Raw genomic sequence first — 21,013 nt, forward strand, 5'->3', positions numbered from 1 at the left:
AGCAGGGATGTGTGTGTGAGTGTAAAGTGGTCTAGGTCTGAGAGAGGGTGCATGTGAGTGTGGTAGTGTGTGTCTAGGGTGGGAGGTTTGTGAATGTCTGTGACAGAGAAAGTGTATACGTATGTGTACGAGTGTAAAGTGGTCTAAGTCTGTGAGAGGGTACATGTGTGAGTGTGGAAGTGTGTCTCACAGACCTAGACCCCTTTACAGTCACACACACATGATGTGGAGATGCCAGTGTTGGACTGGGGTGTACAAAGTTAAAAATCACAACGCCAGGTTATAGTCTAACAGGTTTAATTGGAAGCAGACTAGCTTTGGGAGCGTCGCTCCTTCATCAGGTGGTAGTAGAGGGCTCAATCCTAACACAGAATTTATAGCAAAAATTTACAGTGTGATGTAATTATGCATTGAAAAATTGATTGTTTGTTAAGTCTTCCATCTGTTTGAATACCATGACAGTTTAACTTCTTTCATGTATAAATCGCAAAACCTTTTTTAAAGAAGTTGCATTCTCAGGTTAGCTGTTAGCAATGGTGATAGTTAGACAATATGTTACGATTGTGTCCTTCACTACCACCTGTTGAAGGAGTGACGTTCCAAAAGCTAGTGTGCTTCCAATTAAACCTGTTAGACTATAACCTGGTGTTGTGTGATTTTTTTAAACTTTGTACACTCCAGTCCAACACCGGCATCTCCAAATCATTTCTGAGTTCAAGTTTCTTTTCAGAAATTTTGCACAAAATCTCAGCTGCCCCCTTTGAGCATCACTGAAGGAGTGTTCCACAGTCAGAGGTTCTGTCTTCCAGAATGAGATGTTAAATCAAGGTCAGGTGTTCCTTCTGAGGTGAACATAAAAGATCCTGTGACACTATTTTACATCTTGGCCAGTGTTACCAAGGATCCATGGATCAGGTCTGTAACCTGTTCAGCTACATGAAGTCCTGTCATAGAGACTCTCAATCCAGGAGTAGAGCTGCAGTCAAGAATTTTGAGAAGAACGATGGAGTTGTCCCTCGTTTCCTGATTGGAGGAAAAATACCAATCACCACAAGAACATTCATCTAATCATCATTATGTAAATCATCTGTGCCTCTTCCTGAACTACAATAGAATGTGCTGTGGTCAAGAAGAGCCTCCTCCACCACCAAACTCTAGCCACCAGACACCTGGAGGAAGAACCCTTCATCTTTCACCTTGGGACCCTCAAACCAAGTGGGATGAATGTGGATTTCACCAGTCTCCTCATGTTCCCTCCCCCCACCTTATTCCAAGTCCAACATTCCAACTTGGCACTGCCCTCTTGAATTGTCCTACTTGTCCATCTTCCTTCCCACCTATCTGCTCCACCCTCCTCTCCGACCTATCACCTCCATCTTCCTATTACATTTCCAGCTACCCTCCCCCCCCCACTCCCCTTTATCTCTCAGCCCCCTTGACATCTCCTCTTCTCTCCCCCCACCCCCCATGCTCAAAACATCGACTTCCCTGCTCCTCAGATGCTGCCTGACCAGCTGTGCTTTTCCAGCACCACTCTTCAACTCTGATCTCCAGCATCTGCAGTCCTCACTTTCTTCCAGAAGGACACGACAGAGCGATGTAGGCATTATCTAATATGGTGGTGATATTATGTCACTTCCCCATGGATTATGATGTTGATGTTACAGAGAAACATTGTGCATTTCATGAGCGACAATGTTGGAAGCACCTTGCTTCTGTTAGGACTACCCGTGGCAAAGGTTCAATGTAAAGTGTGTTTGAAAAAAAAAGGTAGGAAAGATTCTATTGATTTTGATAACACTGCCACTCCAAAACAAGAAAGAAAATTCTCCTTTGGAATGATTTATTGTAAGGGTTACCCATAACTGAAATCAGGAGTGGAACTGTAGGCTTTCTCCCCACCCCATGGTTTCCAATGCAGATGGTGCCTGTGTTCAGCACAAGCTCAAACACACTTTCAACATAAGGACAAATAAAGACACTACATGGAGCTATCCTGGACTGAGCATTGGCAGCTCCAGAATCATGTAATTATTGGAGTGAAAGATCTAAGTGACATCTGTATCACTTAATCCAGGCAAGAAAGCACCTGCTACATAGACCATCAACTTGTTCAACTGATGATGAACATTTCCTAACAGTAAGACTTCACAAGGTCAAATAGATAATGTGCTGGAAATGTGTGAATTTGTGAAGGCCAAATTCAGTCACTTGCTATAAGTTATGTTGGTTTGAAGAGATAGTGTATTGTGACATCGACAGGGGAGAATTGAAAACACTTCAAAGTAAAGCAAGGCTGTACTCTGGCTTTTTTCCCCCCCAATGAAGTGAGCTGAGACAAATCTGACTCCAACTGTTTTGGAACTACCTTTCACAAACTTGTTCAGGAATGCTGGGCTTGTTTTATTTGACCTGCAGAATTTTGCCCAAGGATAAATAATACCTGAATGGAATCAAGTGAGGTTTTATTGAACAGAAGGTGTGTAATCACTCCTGATAATCATATCTTCCATACTGGGGTGAGATTTTTGGCAGCAGTTTTATCTCTGGAAAGTGTACAATTTACCCAGAGCCCATCCAAATTCTGTTATAATTTGGTTTTGCACATTACAAAAATCCATCAATATACTAAACTTGATACAATAGAAGCTTGACTCTTAAGTTCCAATGGCCAAGGTGTGAACAAAATTGGAGTTAATGTGTGTATTAAAGATTTACATCGAAATACTCACATTAAAATTGAGTGGATTAATTTCAAGTGAGGTCACCCCTGTTACATAGGCAAATGTAGCAGAACATTTTATCACATGCAATGGACCAACAGCCAAGTGAGTTTTGGTGATGTTGATTGAAGGAAGATGGTTACTTTGGAGAACACATTGATCATCACCTAATGGCGAATGGGATTGGTTCCTCAATCAACCTGGACTATGTACCGCTTTTGGAAGAATGTTGTGAAACTTGAAAGGGTTCTAAAAAGATTTGCAAGGATGTTGCCAGGGTTAGAGGGTTTGCGTAATGGGGTGGAGTGAACAGGCTGGGGCTGTTTTCCCTGGAGCATCAGAGGCTGAGAGGTGACCTTGTAGAATCATGAGGGACATGGATAGGGTAGATAGCCAGGATCTTTCTGTCTTCCTTCCTCTCTCCCCCCTCTTTCCCTCCCTTCCCCCCCCCCCTTCCCTTCCCTTCCCTCCCTCCCCCTCCCCCTCCCCCTCCCCTCCCCTCCCCTCCCCCTCCCCCTCCCCTCCCCTCCCCTCCCCTCCCCCCCCCAGAGTGGGAGAATCCAAAACTAGAAGGCATAGGTTTAGGGTGAGAGGGGGAAGATTTAAAATGGACATAAGTGGCAACCTTTTCCACAGAGGGTAGTATGGGTAGGGGATGACCTGCCAGAGGAATTGGTGGAGACTGGTACAATGACAACATTTAAAAAGGTATCTGAGGGAACATGAATAGGAAGGGTTTAGTGGGATATGGGCCAACTGTTGGCAAATGTGATGAGATTAGGTTAGGATATCTGGTCAGCATGGACAAGTTGGACCAAAGGGTCTGTTTCTGCATTGTATCACTCATGTGTTCAAACCAGAAAGAGAACTTTAAGTCAGATGACCTGATCACTCAGGGTTGCACTGGGGTAGATTACACCAGCACCACATTGCTGTGATTGGTCAAATTGCCAACAGCAAGCAATTGGTCAAACAAATGCTGAACCACCTGACTGATAGACTGAGTGGGAATTAGACTAGTTGGGATTTCTGGAAGTGGAGAAGCAGAAGTGGGAATGGCTGAGGTTTTGTAGAGATGCTTGTCCAACTTCACTCAAATAACAATAAGTTTCAAGTCCCACCTACTCCTGAGGTGTTTAATAAACACCCCTGAAGAGTTTGACAAAATATCAAAGTCTCCATCATCCAGTCATGGCCTTTAGCCTAAACCTTGTTATTTACACAGCAATCAGCCACTCCTGACTGGGGAATTGAACCCTGCTTTTGCAAGATAACCATTCTCCAAAGAAGGAGATGCCATGTTGAAAGCATAGTTTATTTTCTGGAAACAACCAACACTGGAGATCACAGCAGGTCAGACAGGATTGGTGGAGAGAGAGAGAGCTAATGTTTTGAGTCTAGATGTCTCTTCATGAGAGCTGTCATGAAGTGCATTTAAGCTGCAGTGGTGTGGTGCTGGGGGAGAAAAGATGTTGATGGTTCAGATGAAGTGACTGGAATGAGAGAACAGCAGACAGTCACACTGGGATGGGGATGGGGGTGGGGGTGGGGGGGAGGAGAGAGAGGACAAAACAGAATGTAACAAGCTAAAAGGGAAAAGATGGAGTTAGTTCATAATTTGAAGCTGTTGAACTCATTACATCCAGAAGGCTGTAAAGTGCCCAGTCTGAAGAAGAGATGTTGTTCCTCCAGTTTATACTGGGAGTCACTGGAACACTGCAGCTTGCTGAGGACACATCTGAACAAGAGCAGGATGCTGTGTTAAAATGACTGGTTACAGGAAGGTCAGGGTCATACCTGTGCACAGACTGGAGGTGTTCTGCAAAGTGGTCACCCAGTCTGCATTTGGTGTTTCCAGTGTAGAGTAGGTGACATTGGGTGCAGTGAAATGCTGCTTCACTTGGGAAGACTGTTTTGGACCTTGGGTAGTGACTGGGAGGAGCTGGAAGAGCAGATGACACATCTTTGGTGGTTACATGGGAAGATGTAGAGAGGGGGGGTGGGAAAGAACCATCTGTCTTTACACATCTGGCAGGAGATGCACCATTGTTCTGCCATTCTCATGTTCACCCCCATCACCCTTCACTTGTAGAAATAGCACACAAACTTACCCTTCACCCATGAGACCCCCCATCCCCCCATCCCAGCAGTTTACAGAGAGATGAGGACAAACCTCAAATCCCAGTGAAAGGTTCAGAATTCAGTCTGCAGCTTCTGTTGAAATATGTACAGTTAAATGTTTAAGACTGTCAAGCTGACATTAGAGTCACTTAATTTGAGTGAGTTACCGACTCAATAACAGTTGACACTTCTGTTCCTGAGCTTGTATTCAAGTGACAGTGGTATACACTTAAGGTATACTTGTGAAAGTAACTCCCCAGAGGCCAGTATCCTGTCACCAAGTTGCCCTTTATCTACACATGGAGTGTCCTTGACACTGACCTGGCTCACTCAGGTATGACCCTCCTGTTCTTGAGGAAAAGTGGGAATTAAACCCAGGGCTTCTTGTTTACAAAAAGCTATGCTTTTGTACAAGGGCACCATGCCATTACAGGTATTCCTGTGTTTTTTTAAAAATCTAATCTCTGGAGGAGATTAAGTCTTTCTCTTTCCTTCCCCTCCCCCACCCACCATTGGGTGTTTTTTCTTTATTACAATACAGCAGGCATGCTTATTTCCCCCAGCACCCATCATCTGTGTGGGTGTGTAGATGTAGGAGTGCACAGGCAGCTGCAAAACGGTGAAAACACCAGGTATTTGAACTAAATTACACACCAGGAAAAACATCCACGTGGCCAAGAAACCATTGACAGGCAAGAGGCTGGAAGAACACAGCAAGCCAGGCAACACCCAAAGGTGGAAAAGTCAACATTTTGGGTATAATCCTTCCTCAGGCCTGAAGGGTTAATACCCAAAAAATTGACTTCTCCATCTCCACCACCCGATGCTGCCTGGATTGCTGTGTTCTTCCAGTCTGTTTGTCTACCTTGGATTCCAACATCTGCAGTTTGTTTGTCTAAGGCACCAGTGACAATAGAGCCCCATGGGGGCAATGCCTGGATCAAAGGGAAAGTGAAAGGAGGGTAAGGGATCAAATTGAAATAGAGTTGGAGGATAATGGTTTTCTTTTAAATTACAAAAAAGTTTAAAAACAGTTAACATTTCCAGCTGTATACAGCAGCAATTTTACAAGGGAGGAGCAGCAAAGCCAGGCCCCAAACCATTAACCAGTTTACAGAGAGATAAGGACAAACCTCAAATCCCAGTTTCAAATATGAAAAAGACAACAATGACATTTGTACATTTAACAGTGCTGTTACCTAGGAAAGTGCAGACAATACAGACCCAGGAAGCCCCTGGCATTCCCACCTTCTGGCCACTAAGGCAGCCCACCCCCACACCTTCCAGTTCAGTCCACCCAGACACCTTTTGACCACCTCTGGGGCAGCCCACCCTGGTACCTGCCTAGGGTGACAGTGCTGAGGACAACTACCCAGCTTCTGGCTCTGTCTGCCCCTACATACCATTGGTCTCACCCACCATCTGGCCAGTGGGCTATCCTGGCACACCTGACCACCTCTAGGACAACCCAACCCCTTCCCCTGGGGGGGGGGGGGGGGGTGAAGGGTGTGCAGGGTGGCCCACAAGCCTTCTGGATCTCAGCCTGACCCTACACCTTCTGGCTCTCAGCTGCTCTGAGACCTTCCAACCACCTCTAGGACAGCCAGTCCCAATTACCCCTTCTCAGGAGAGCAGTGCTCAAAACAGCCTAGCCACCACCTGGGTCTCAGGGTGACTGGCATCAGAGTGGCCTACCCAATGTCCAGCTTTCAGGACAGCCTACCAACCTTCAGGTTCACAGGATGGCATACCTGCCCTCCAGCTCTCAGTGACAGCTTTCAGGATGACCCATGAGCCTCCCAGCTCACAGTAAGGCCTGCCAGACCCAGGGACACAAGATAGTACAGGTAGTAGACCCAAACACCACAAAACAGTTAGTTACATAAAAAAGTCCTTTCTGGTCCACAGTCCAAATATATTCCATTCCCAGGAGGAGGCCACTCCAGTTTACAAGGTGCATTGTCCAAAATTAGAGTCCACTGCTAAAACAGGTCCTCAACCAAGGGCAGAGTCCACTCCCAAAGGCAGCAAATACACACCCCACAGTACAGGTGTTCAGTCTCCATAGAGTCCTGGCCCAGCCTTGAAAAACCAGGCCACTCACAGGATCAGTACATTGTACAGGTACAGTTAACTCACAGGGCAGTTGGGGGGGGGCAGGGTTTGGTCCACTCCTGAAAGAAAGGTCTTCTCCTAAACTCCAGGATACAGCAAGTGCTCACCTCCCAACACACACACACACACACACACACACACACACACACACACAGGGCTAGGCCTCCCCACAGGAACAGCTTCTCTGGTAAAGTGTATGTTTTCCACACAGGCTCAGTCCAAACAACAATAAAAAGTGAAGACACATACAAAAAACAAAGAAAACAGAGTCCAAGGGCTAAGCTCTACCACAAAATTATTATCCTTTTCTCAAAAAGGAAAAAAGTATAACACAAGCTACAACCAGCCAGTGAAACAACAATCCTCTAATGAGAACTGAGTTACACCTGAAATATTATGTGCATCAGGAGTTTAGTCCTCAATAAAAGGAATACCAGTTAACAAGCTGGCTAAATAATTCAGCCAGTTCAGATATCAGGTTACCCCACCAGAAAAGAAGGGAAGCAGTAACATACTGACTGTAGTACCAGCCAACACAGAGTCAATCCCCTAAATTGAGGGGACTCTGAATCTCCTGTTTATATCAGTCAGCCAGGGCTTTTCTGATTGGACCACATTAACAGCCCCAATCAGGGAACTCATCTTCTGTGAGGTCCACCTGGCTGACCGCATTACAGTCACTACATTGCCCGTCACAAGTCAGTGGTTGTTTTGAGTTGTTCTGCCAGACTGAAAGAGCAGGCACATTCCAGGCCCGACAGGAACTCTACAGTCTAGACTTTAAAACCATGCTTGATGTGAAGTCCTGGACTTAAAACAGATAAAGTCTTTTAAAATATCAGCTCTGAATGGGAAGATTCAAGCCATATGCTATAGTTCAACTTCCAATGTCAGTTATTCAGTTTTCGTTTGTGAATTGTTCATCCCCTTAGGGTGAGTGATACCAGAATCAGGAATTGAAACACTTTCTAATGTTAAGCTTTCAGTGCCTGAGTGTTGTAGAAATCAGCCAAGGCAAACGTATGCTCCAACACAGAAAGCTGCATATCAAGAATTTAAGTGAGCAGATCCCACAGGATTGTATGCCCATTAATTTTCAGTTCTCTGGATTTTTTGTTTAAAGAATGCATGGACTGGTTTTTATTTTGATAAGGTTGACTTTTTCATGAAAACTATTGATAGGAAGGAGTTTCTCCCTCAGTGTGGCAGGCCGCGACTCTGCACTACTTGGGATCAGTTGTTTTCCACAATGGAGTTTTCTAGATGGAACGTAACGCTGTGGATTGTAGCAGTGTGATGAATATTAGTCTGGCATATTCAGCTGACGACAGCAGTGATTCCATTGTGAGATTAATAGTTACAGAGTTAAATGGAGCTGAAATCTTCTGATCTTTGTGCAGTTTTTCTTCTTCCAACTCCGGACTTTACTTGTCCTTTAAATCCCACATCCCCCCTCTCCTTACTCATTGTCTCCTGTTATGGATAAATTGTGACAAACTACCTTGAGTTTGGCCACTTGCTATGAAATCTCACAGATATCCAAATACTCAAACAATTAGTTAAACATTACTGCATGTAGCCACCCCTCAAGTGAGCAAAATAAGCCTCACAACCCAACTTAGCTATTACCTAGTTAATGGTGGAATTTAGTTATGATTCCAACCAACAGCATCTGTCTCTAGAGGTGTCCAGGCTTCGATCCTGATGCAGTGTTGTACTTCGAAGTTCTGCTGCTGATGGTTTCTGGAGTTGAATGTGTGTACAGTTTTCTGACCTCCAGGTTTATAACATTACTGACAATCCTTTAATTTCTTTCATCCAAAATATGGGATGCTACTCTGGAGCTATTGAGTCTGTAGCATGCCGCCTTATCAGAAGTAGCTTCCCTGTTCCTTGTTACATTTGACGTTGACTTTCTGTTTAAAGACCAACTTACCTGCAGTTAACTCCTTAACCCTTTTCCAGGCAGTCAGTTCTTGCAGCATAACGCAGCTATTTATCAAGCGATTGTTAAGACAGTGTTGTTCATGTAGCTTTGACTCCTTCTTCCAAACATAGCTAATTGCTTTCAATTTCTTGATACATTTGTTCTTGACCCGTCACAGCTTATTCCAGACAGAGTTATTGCTGCTTCTTTCAATCCATGAGCAGTTGTTAAACTTCTGAAGTTTACACTATGACACTCCTGGTATCTTTAATTTGACCATAGACTTTATCAAGTTTATACTTGGAGCTGCTTCACACTGATTAAAATCTGTGAGTTTGTATCCTTTACCTGTTAATGTGTTCACAGTGAAATATTCTCCTATAACCAAGCAAGTCATGAAGCTGTTAGTGAGAGTGGAGGTGTTCCAGTTAGTACAGTACTGAGACCAGTGCAGGTATCTTGTGGTGCAGAGGTAGTGACCCTACCCCTGGACCAAAGGTGCCACCTTCTCCGTAGGTGTGTTATGACATCTTGGAACAGGTGAACTAGCAAACTCAGTCTGAGTGGGGTGCGAAACCAGGCACGTTTCTCATTACTGTTTACCTCACAGTTGGTGAGAAAAGGATTTTATTTGGTTTTTATGTCTCCTGTAGTCAAATAATAAGCTGCCAGTAAGCATTTTGACTCACGTCATACACAGTCTTTTGGAACTGGAAACAGTTCTTTAGGAGAGGAACAATATCAAAGGTCACTGCTGACGTTAGTTGGAGATTAAGAAGACACCTCAAGACATAAGCTCCCTCAGAGAGGGGCCAAGGAGACAGGGCCCAAAAGGCGGTCCATTGGGGACCATGGGATGGCCTTTCCATTGTGGCTCCTCCCTGTTTTGTGGTGGAGGCTAATTGCTCCAATGTCCTTCTCATTGGAATAAGGGAGGCTGCCTACAGGAATCCAGCCACTTCCCCATGTGGAGAGGTTAGCTCCTGCAAAATGCCGACTGCCTGGGGAAATCACCATTCCCAGGCCCTTCCTTCATTTTAATTGTCTGTCTCCTTTCATTTGGCAGGGTCTCATTCTCACCTGGTCTCACTGCTAGAACCCTCTTGGGTGGAAGGGCTACATCAGGCAGGAGTCCGAGGGCAGCTTCCTGCTATTTTCCTGGATCTCCCACATCCCAGCTGACCATACTGGGACTGGAGGATTCCTGCCCAAACATTCTCATCAATGATTTCATTTATCTGTTTCCATTCCAGTTCTTTCCTGCGATGATTCCTTGCACAATTATGGTTCAATGAGTAGTGAGTCCCACTTTATCCAGGGCTCATTCTTCCTGTGTGAGTGTAAAGAGTTACTCGGCTGGAAGGGAATCCTGTCCTGACCCAATGTTCACATAATGCTACTTCCAATAAGGTCAACAATAGACACAAACAGGACAGCTACTCTTCCCTCATTCAGGGACATGGAGCCAATGGCCCAGTGACATTATCACTTGATTATTCGTCCAAAAACCCCAAGTGATGTTCCGAACAAAACCAAAAAAAAAACCGGCAGATGTTGTAAATCAAAAACAAAAACGGACATTGCTGGAAACGCTCAGCAGGTCTGGCAGCATCTGTGGAGAGAAATCAGGATTAATGTTTCAGGTCAGGTGACCCTCAGAATTCAGGACCATAAATGTTAATTCTGATTTATAGAGTCATAGAGATGCACAGCATGGAAACAGACCCTTCGGTCCAACCCGTCCATGCCGACCAGATATCCCAACCCAATCTAGTCCCACCTGCCAGCACCCGGCCCATATCCCTCCAAACCCTTCCTATTCATATACCCATCCAAATGACTCTTAAATGTTGCAATTGTACCAGCCTCCACCACTTCCTCTGGCAGTTCATTCCATACACGTACCACCCTCTGTGTGAAAAAGTTGCCCCTTCGGTCTCTTTTATATCTTTCCCCTCTCACCCTAAACCTATGCCCTCTAGTTCTGGACTTCCACACCCCAGGAAAGAGACCTTGTCTATTTACCCTATTCATGCCCCTCATAACTTTATAAGGTCACCCCTCAGCCTCTGACACTCCAGGGAAAACAGCCCCAGCCTATTCAACTTCTCTCTACAGCTCAAATCCTCCAACCCTGGCAACATCCTTGTAAATCATTTCTGAACCCTTTCCAGTTTCACAACATCCTTCCGATAGGAAGGAGACCAGAATTGCACGCAATATTCCAACAGTGGCCTAACCAATGTCCTGTACATGACCTCCCAACTCCTGTACTCAATACTCTGACCAATAAAGGAAAGCATACCAAACGCCTTCTTCACTATCCTATCTACCTGCGCCTCCACTTTCAAGGAGCTATGAAACTGCACTCCAAGCTCTCTTTGTTCAGCAACACTCCCTAGGACCTTACCATTAAGTGTATAAGTCCTGATAAGATTTGCTTTCCCAAAATGCAGCACCTCACATTTATCTGAATTAAACTCCATCTGCCCCTTCTCAGCCCATTGGCCCATCTGGTCAAGATCCTGTTGTAATCTGAGGTAACCCTCTTCGCTGTCCACGAATTTTGGTTCTCTCCACAGATGCTGCCAGATCTGCTGAGCTTTTCCAGCAACTCCTGTTTTTGTTTCAGATGTTCCGGGGAGCCAGGTTCGAATTTCACCATGGCAGCTAGTGGAATTTGAATTCAATAAAAATCCAGAATTAAAAGTCTAATGCTGACCATGAAACCACTGCCCGTTGTTGGAGGGAGAAAACCTGTCTGGTTCACTAGTCCCCTTTAGGGAAGGAAGTCTCCCATCCTTACCTGGTCTGGCCTATATGTGACTCCAAACCTACATCAATGTGATTGACTCTTAACTGTTCTCGGAGGTAATTAAGGATGGGTAATAAATGCTGGCCTATTGAGCAATGCCCTCATCCAATGAATAAAAAGAATTAAAAACCTAACATTAATACATTTAATGTTTTCTTAACGGAGATCAGCTCAGTCAGCACTATCTTAAACCATTCTTAGTGAGTCAGCTGTTGATTTTGTTTCTTGGTCCACAGCATAGATGTTTGAATTTAGGATCTTTCTGCTCTGCATAACTGCACTGGGCAGAAACGCTTTGGCAAGTTCTGTTTTTGAACAATGTATTCTTCGATGGGAAGTGAGCATTGCTGACAAAGCCTTTGGTTGCTGGTTCCTATTTGCACTTGAAGTGAGGGGTCCCCTTGGCCATTTCAAAGGGTGGTAACATGTCTGGAGTCACATGTAGACCAGCCAGGCCTGGTCAGCAACTCTTGCTTCCCAAATGGACAGGTCGGTTTTTTACAACAAAGGCATGATTGTTTCAGACAGCCATTACTGAGACCAGCTTTCACTTTCAGAGTTAGGCGTTTTTCTAATCAACCAACCGTTACATGCCTCTGGAGCAGGAGGGACTTGAACCCAATTGTGGCATAAAAGCCCTCTCAATTCTGGACATAAATGATTGAAAATAAATCCCACCAGCTTCCATAGTGGGACTTGACCAATGTCTGCAAGGCATTAGCCTGGAGTTACGAGTTCTGTGACATTACCACAATGCCACCATCTTTATTGATATGTATTAACTGAAGATATTGATATGTATTAACAAGAGAGTAATTGAACTTCGTTCAATTACCAGTTAATGTGGTGAGTCTTGAAGGTCAAGCAGTTGGTGTTGAGTAGTCAGGGCGGCACGGTGGCTCAGTGGTTAGCACTGCTGCCTCACAGCACCAGGGTCCTGGGTTCAATTCCAGCCTCGGGCAACTGTCTGTGTGGAGTTTGCACGTTCTCCCCGTGTCTGCGCGGGTTCCCTCCGGGTGCTCCAGTTTCCTCCCACAGTCCAAGGATGTGCAGGTTAGGTGTATTGGCCGTGCAAAATTGCCTGTAGTGTTAGGTGCGCTAGTCAGAGGGAAATGGGTCTGGGTGCGTTACTCTTCGGTGGGTCAGTGTCGACTGGTTGGGCCGAAGGGCCTGTTTCCACACTGTAGGGAATCTAGTTAACAGTTGTACATGTCAAGCTATAGGTTCAACATAATTGACATTTTCAGTACCTCGTTTTTAAATATTCTCCCATGCAACTTATGTAATTAATGTATTGTTTTCTCAAACATTCTGCTCAACTGTTACTCTGATCATTGTGTTTGCCAGGCAGTGCCTCTTTACTGTCCTGTGGGAGGCTTTACTCCATCATATGGTGAGTCTCGAGGGACCAGCAGGTGGTGTTGAGTAGTCAGCCGCAATGTTATTTTACTGCGGAGGCATTTTAATGATGGATAGAGTCTGACAACAGGCTGCTGAACTCTTGAACCATGGTTTGTTAACCCAGTTCCCTCGGTGAGTTCTCACGTGTCAAGGAACCCAGAGGAGACTCCCTGCTGTCACACTGATCTGGGAGCTGTGTGCATTGCCTGTGAATGAGGTAACGTGAGCATCACCAGATTAGCTCAGCTCAGTCAGTCAAACAGGTTGACCCAGACCAGGGAACAGTTCAGTAAAGCAAACCCCTCCTTTTACCATGACGGAGAACGGTTCTCTCTCGATAACCCTCTTGGTAAAAGCAGATATCGGATTCATACACAATTGCTCTATTGGCCAAGTATCTAGCAAAGATATTGGTTTGAAAACTCCGAAATGAATTTTCTGGGCACAATATGCAATTAAAAGCTGAGTAACGGCATTACCAGAACCAAAGATAAACAAGGCATGTTGTGGATGCAGGATATTATTGCTGTGGCTTGCTGTTCTGCGATGAGCTTCATAAAATACAAGTCCAAACTGCACTTTCCATACATTCCTGACTGCGACTTTGAAGATAGGAATAACACTAAGCACAGGGAACAGGAATAATACTGAGCACAGGGAACAGGAATAATACTGAGCACAGATACAGGAACAATACTGAGCACAGGGAGCAGGAATAATACTGAGCACAGATAGAGGAATAATACTGAGCACAGGGAACAGGAATGATACTGAGCACAGATACAGGAATAATACTGAGCACAGATACAGGAATAATTCTGAGCACAGGGAACAGGAATAATACTGAGCAGAGATACAGGAATAATACTGAGCACAGACACAGGAATAATACTGAGCACAGGGAGCAGGAATAATACTGAGCACAGATACAGGAATAATACTGAGCGCAGGTACAGGAATAATACTGAGCACAGATACAGGAATAATACTGAGCGCAGGTACAGGAAGAGGACTGAGCATGGGGAGCAGGGATAATACTGAGGACAGGGGATAGGAATAACACTGACCACGGATACAGGAATAATACTGCACACAGGTACAGGAATAATACTGAGCACGGATACAGGAATAATACTGCACACAGGTACAGGAATAATACTGACCATGGATACAGGAATAATAGTGAGCACGGATACAGAAATAATACTGAGCACAGGGAGAAGGAATAATACTGAGCACAGGTACACGAATAATACTGAGCACAGGGAGCAGGATTAATACTGAGCATGGGGAGCAGGAATAATACTAAGCAGGGATACGGGAATAATACTGAGCACAGATACAAGAATAATACTGAGCACAGGGAGCAGGAATAATACTGAGGACAGGGAGCAGGAATAATACTGAACACAGATACAGGAATAATACTGAGCACAGGGAGCAGGAATAATACTAAGCATAGGGAATAGGGAATAATGCTGAGCACAGGGAATAGGAATAATATTGAGCTCAGATACAGGAATAATACTGAGTACAGGGAGCAGGAATAATACTGAGCACAGATACAGGAATAATACTGAGCACAGACACACGAATACTACTGAGCACGGGGAGCAGGAATAATACTGAGCACAGATACAGGAACAATACTGAGCACAGGGAGCAGGAATAATATTGAGCACAGGGAGCAGGAATAATACTGAGCACAGATAGAGGAATAATACTGAGCACAGGGAACAGGAATAATACTGAGCACAGATACAGGAATAATTCTGAGCACAGGGAACAAGAATAATACTGAGCAGAGATACAGGAATAATACTGAGCACAGACACAGGAATAATACTGAGCACAGATACAGGAATAATACTGAGTGCAGGTACAGGAATAATACTGAGCACAGATACAGGAATAATACTGAGCGCAGGTACAGGAATAATACTGAGCACAGATACAGGAATAATACTGAGCGCAGGTACAGTAAGAGGACTGAGCACAGGGAGCAGGAATAATACTGAGGACAGGGAATAGGAATAACACTGACCATGGATACAGGAATAAAACTGCACACAGGTACAGGAATAATACTGAGCACGGATACAGATATAATACTGAGCACAGGGAGAAGGAATAATACTGAGCACAGGTACACGAATAATACTGAGCACAGGGAGCAGGATTAATACTGAGCATGGGGAGCAGGAATAATACTAAGCATGGATACGGGAATAATACTGAGCACAGATACAAGAATAATACTGAGCACAGGGAGCAGGAATAATACTGAGGACAGGGAGCAGGAATAATTCTGAGCACAGATACAGGAATAATACTGAGCACAGGGAGCAGGAATAATACTAAGCATAGGGAATAATGCTGAGCACAGGGAATAGGAATAATATTGAGCTCAGATACAGGAATAATACTGAGCACAGGGAGCAGAAATAATACTGAGCACAGATACAGGAATAATACTGAGGACAGGTACAGGAAGAGGACTGAATCCGAACACCATCACCGTCTCCACAATCCGAACACCATCACTCATCTCCACAATCCGAACACCATCACCGTCTCCACAATCCGAACACCATCACCGTCTCCACAATCCGAACACCATCACCGTCTCCACAATCCCAACACCATCACCGTCCCCACAATCCAAACACCATCACCGTCTCCACAATCCGAACACCATCACCATCTCCACAATCCGAACACCATCACCGTCTCCACAATCCCAACACCATCACCGTCTCCACAATCCGAACACCATCACCGTCTCCACAATCCGAACACCATCACCGTCTCCACAATCCGAACACCATCACCGTCCCCACAATCCAAACACCATCACCGTCTCCACAATCCGAACACCATCACCGTCTCCACAATCCGAACACCATCACCGTCTCCACAATCCGAACACCATCATCGTCCCCACAATCCGAACACCATCACCGTCTCCACAATCCAAACACCATCACCGTCTCCACAATCCAAACACCATCACCGTCCCCACAATCCGAACACCATCACCGTCTCCACAATCCGAACACCATCACCGTCTCCACAATCCGAACACCATCACCGTCTCCACAATCCGAACACCATCACCGTCCCCACAATCCGAACACCATCACCGTCCCCACAATCCAAACACCATCACCGTCTCCACAATCCGAACACCATCACCGTCCCCACAATCCGAACACCATCACCGTCTCCACAATCCGAACACCATCACCGTCTCCACAATCCGAACACCATCACCGTCCCCACAATCCGAACACCATCACCGTCTCCACAATCCGAACACCATCACTCATCTCCACAATCCGAACACCATCACCGTCTCCACAATCCCAACACCATCACCGTCTCCACAATCCCAACACCATCACCGTCCCCACAATCCGAACACCATCACCGTCTCCACAATCCGAACACCATCACCGTCCCCACAATCCGAACACCATCACCGTCTCCACAATCCGAACACCATCACCGTCTCCACAATCCGAACACCATCACCGTCTCCACAATCCGAACACCATCACCGTCTCCACAATCCGAACACCATCACCGTCTCCACAATCCCAACACCATCACCGTCTCCACAATCCGAACACCATCACCGTCTCCACAATCCAAACACCATCACCGTCCCCACAATCCGAACACCATCACCGTCTCCACAATCCGAACACCATCACCGTCTCCACAATCCCAACACCATCACCGTCTCCACAATCCGAACACCATCACCGTCTCCACAATCCGAACACCATCACCGTCCCCACAATCCGAACACCATCACCGTCTCCACAATCCGAACACCATCACCGTCTCCACAATCCGAACACCATCACCGTCTCCACAATCCGAACACCATCACCGTCCACACAATCCGAACACCATCACCGTCTCCACAATCCGAACACCATCACCGTCCCCACAATCCGAACACCATCACCGTCTCCACAATCCGAACACCATCACCGTCCCCACAATCCCAACACCATCACCGTCCCCACAATCCGAACACCATCACCGTCCCCACAATCCCAACACCATCACCGTCTCCACAATCCGAACACCATCACCGTCTCCACAATCCGAACACCATCACCGTCTCCACAATCCGAACACCATCACCGTCTCCACAATCCGAACACCATCACCGTCTCCACAATCCGAACACCATCACCGTCCCCACAATCCCAACACCATCACCGTCTCCACAATCCGAACACCATCACCGTCTCCACAATCCCAACACCATCACCGTCTCCACAATCCGAACACCATCACCGTCTCCACAATCCGAACACCATCACCGTCTCCACAATCCCAACACCATCACCGTCTCCACAATCCGAACACCATCACCGTCCCCACAATCCGAACACCATCACCGTCTCCACAATCCGAACACCATCACCGTCCCCACAATCCCAACACCATCACCGTCTCCACAATCCGAACACCATCACCGTCTCCACAATCCGAACACCATCACCGTCTCCACAATCCGAACACCATCACCGTCTCCACAATCCGAACACCATCACCGTCTCCACAATCCGAACACCATCACCGTCTCCACAATCCGAACACCATCACCGTCTCCACAATCCGAACACCATCACCGTCTCCACAATCCGAACACCATCACCGTCTCCACAATCCGAACACCATCACCGTCTCCACAATCCCAACACCATCACCGTCTCCACAATCCAAACACCATCACTCATCTCCACAATCCGAACACCATCACCGTCTCCACAATCCAAACACCATCACCGTCTCCACAATCCGAACACCATCACCGTCCCCACAATCCGAACACCATCACCGTCTCCGCAATCCGAACACCATCACCGTCCCCACAATCTGAACACCATCACCGTCTCCACAATCCGAACACCATCACCGTCTCCACAATCCGAACACCATCACCGTCCCCACAATCCAAACACCATCACCGTCTCCACAATCCGAACACCATCACCGTCTCCACAATCTGAACACCATCACCGTCTCCGCAATCCGAACACCATCACCGTCCCCACAATCCGAACACCATCACCGTCTCCGCAATCCGAACACCATCACCGTCCCCACAATCTGAACACCATCACCGTCTCCACAATCCGAACACCATCACCGTCTCCACAATCCGAACACCATCACCGTCCCCACAATCCAAACACCATCACCGTCTCCACAATCCGAACACCATCACCGTCCCCACAATCCGAACACCATCACTCATCTCCACAATCCGAACACCATCACCGTCCCCACAATCCGAACACCATCACCGTCTCCACAATCCGAACACCATCACCGTCTCCACAATCCGAACACCATCACCGTCTCCACCATCCGAACACCATCACCGTCCCCACAATCCGAACACCATCACCGTCTCCACAATCCGAACACCATCACCGTCTCCACAATCCGAACACCATCACCGTCTCCGCAATCCGAACACCATCACCGTCTCCACAATCCGAACACCATCACCGTCTCCACAATCCGAACACCATCACCGTCTCCACAATCCGAACACCATCACCGTCCCCACAATCCCAACACCATCACCGTCCCCACAATCCGAACACCATCACCGTCTCCACAATCCGAACACCATCACCGTCTCCACAATCCGAACACCATCACCGTCTCCACAATCCAAACACCATCACCGTCTCCACAATCCGAACACCATCACCGTCTCCACAATCCGAACACCATCCATCATGTTTTGTGACACCATCACAATTCAGACAATTCATAACTCGGCATCCACATGAGTCTATGAGCATTAGCAAGGACAGAATTATGTTGATCCACCATTTCTAACTTCATTAGCTCAGTAGCTCCCTCACTTTTCCATTACCATCAAGACATAGGACCTACCTTAGTTTATTTGGCTGTATAGAAGGACATGGTGAAAGTGAGGACTGCAGATGCTGAAGAGTCAGGGTCGAGAGTGTGGTGCTGGAAAAGCACAACCGGTGAGGCAGCATCTGAAGAGTAGAAGAGTTGATGTTTCGGGAAGAAACCCTTCATTAGGAATGTGTATAGAAAGGCGTTCTTAGAACAGGGCTGGGTATAACTCAAGTTAAGATGGCAATCTGGTGTAGTTTTACAATAACACTACATCTTAATCATAGAAACTAAGACCACGAGGTAGCCATTCTGCTTCCAGAACTGACTTAAACAGCAGAAGTGTCATGTTCCAGAGAGAGGTTTGGTCGAGCTTTGATCTCCCTCCCAGAACATCTCTACGCGTGCCTTGTCCAGCCCTTACTTCATCTTAAAGGTGTCTACTGAGTCGTCCCTACAGATTCAACTTCTTCTCCTGTAACACTGGTATGACATGCCTCTTAATAAAAACTGATAAATGAGCCTTACTGATCAATTTCTTGGAAGAAATAATAATATGTTGGTTCTGAAGTAAATCAGTTACCAAGAAATGTGTATCATATTTCTGCGTGCACGAAATGATTGTTCCAACATATAAATAAGTCCAGAATTATACTTAAAAGCTTCACAGATGCTTTAATCACGTTTTCTCACGTCCTCGTACGTTTCAGACATCCCTAAGAAATTGAGGATGCAGATTGATTCAGGTCAGCCTATAACAACCAAGGATGTGAACTGAGATAAGATTTCTTTTCTTGCAGGAAATGGAGTTTGTGTGTTCAAATGCTCCATGAACCGTGAGACAGAAAGCTGTCGGGTGGGGAAACAGGCCTTTCTCATCACTGTGGGATACAGCAGTGTGCTGCTTCAGTTTCAATCAATAAATGGTAAGGTTGTGGTTCGGGGCTCAATCTGGCGATATTCTGCAATGGATGTTACACTTACAGAGCAACATGGTTTTTTTTCATTCATGGGATGAGGGTATCGCTAGCATTCATTGTCCATCCAAGAGAGCAACCACATTGCTGTGGCCAGACCAGGTAAGGATGGCAGTTTCCTTTCCTAAAGAACATAGTGAACCAGATGGGATTTTCCAACAAGAGATTCATGGTCATCATATGACTCTTAACTTTTATTAAATTTCACCATTATGCCATGGCGAGATTTGAACACAGGTCCCCAGAGGAGTCTCAGGATTAATAGTCTACTGATAACAACACTAGGCCATCACCTCCCTATGACTTTCATGGTTCCCATCTGATGGTAGACCAAACTCAGGGTCAGAAACCTGGCGCTGCCTGTGGTGTAGTCTGGGAGGAGATGTTTGAGTGACATCAATGAAGATGTCACTCCTAGAAAGAAGCTAGCTTCCTTGAAAACAGACCTGAGAAGTGGCATACGTATCCTCAACCACACTCCAGCCTTGGGATGGAAATGCAGCCCATCGTATCAAAATGGAATATGTTGAACCAACATGTCTTCTGGTGAGATTCCCTGCAATCCATTTGAATTATTTGTTGCATTTTTGAAATTTGTTTCAGCTTTTGCCTTTTGAGAAATCCTCACACATGTTGTTGGATTGAATCTCAGAGGGGTGGCACGGTGACTCAGTGGTTAGCACTGCTGCCTCACCGCACCAGGGACCCGGGTTTGATTCCAACCTCGGCCGACTGTCTGTGTGGAGTTTGCACGTTCTCCCCGTGTCTGCGTGGGTTTCCTCTGGGTGCTCCGGTTTCCTCCCACAGTCTAAAGATGTGCAGGTCAGGTGAATTGGCCATGGTAAATTGCCCATAGTGCTAGGTGCATTAGTCAGAGGGAAGTGGGTCTGGGTGGGTCGGTGTGGACTAGTTGGGCTGAAGGGCCTGTTTCCACACTGTAGGGAATCTAATCTAATCTAAAAGAAACTTTCTACCCGAGAGACTGAGTGTCACATTGGACGGTGCATTTACCATGTTAGGCATCATGGGA

General features: G+C 46.1%; 1 protein-coding gene across 2 annotated transcripts in view; it reads left to right on the forward strand.

The window, feature by feature from the left end:
* The window catches only part of LOC140491978 (histone-arginine methyltransferase CARM1-like), a 103,222-nt gene that overhangs the window by 3,782 nt on the left and 78,427 nt on the right, over positions 1-21,013 (forward strand). Inside the window, exon 2 of one of the 2 annotated variants that reach the window (XM_072590544.1) lies at positions 19,807-19,932. The exons of the other annotated variant lie outside the window; for it this stretch is intronic. Coding sequence (XP_072446645.1) covers positions 19,807-19,932 — 126 coding nt within the window. The remainder of the gene's footprint in view (positions 1-19,806; positions 19,933-21,013) is intronic. 2 annotated transcript variants of the gene reach the window in all.

This window comes from Chiloscyllium punctatum, chromosome 2, assembly GCF_047496795.1.
Source record: "Chiloscyllium punctatum isolate Juve2018m chromosome 2, sChiPun1.3, whole genome shotgun sequence".
NCBI classification, from domain to species: domain Eukaryota; kingdom Metazoa; phylum Chordata; class Chondrichthyes; order Orectolobiformes; family Hemiscylliidae; genus Chiloscyllium; species Chiloscyllium punctatum.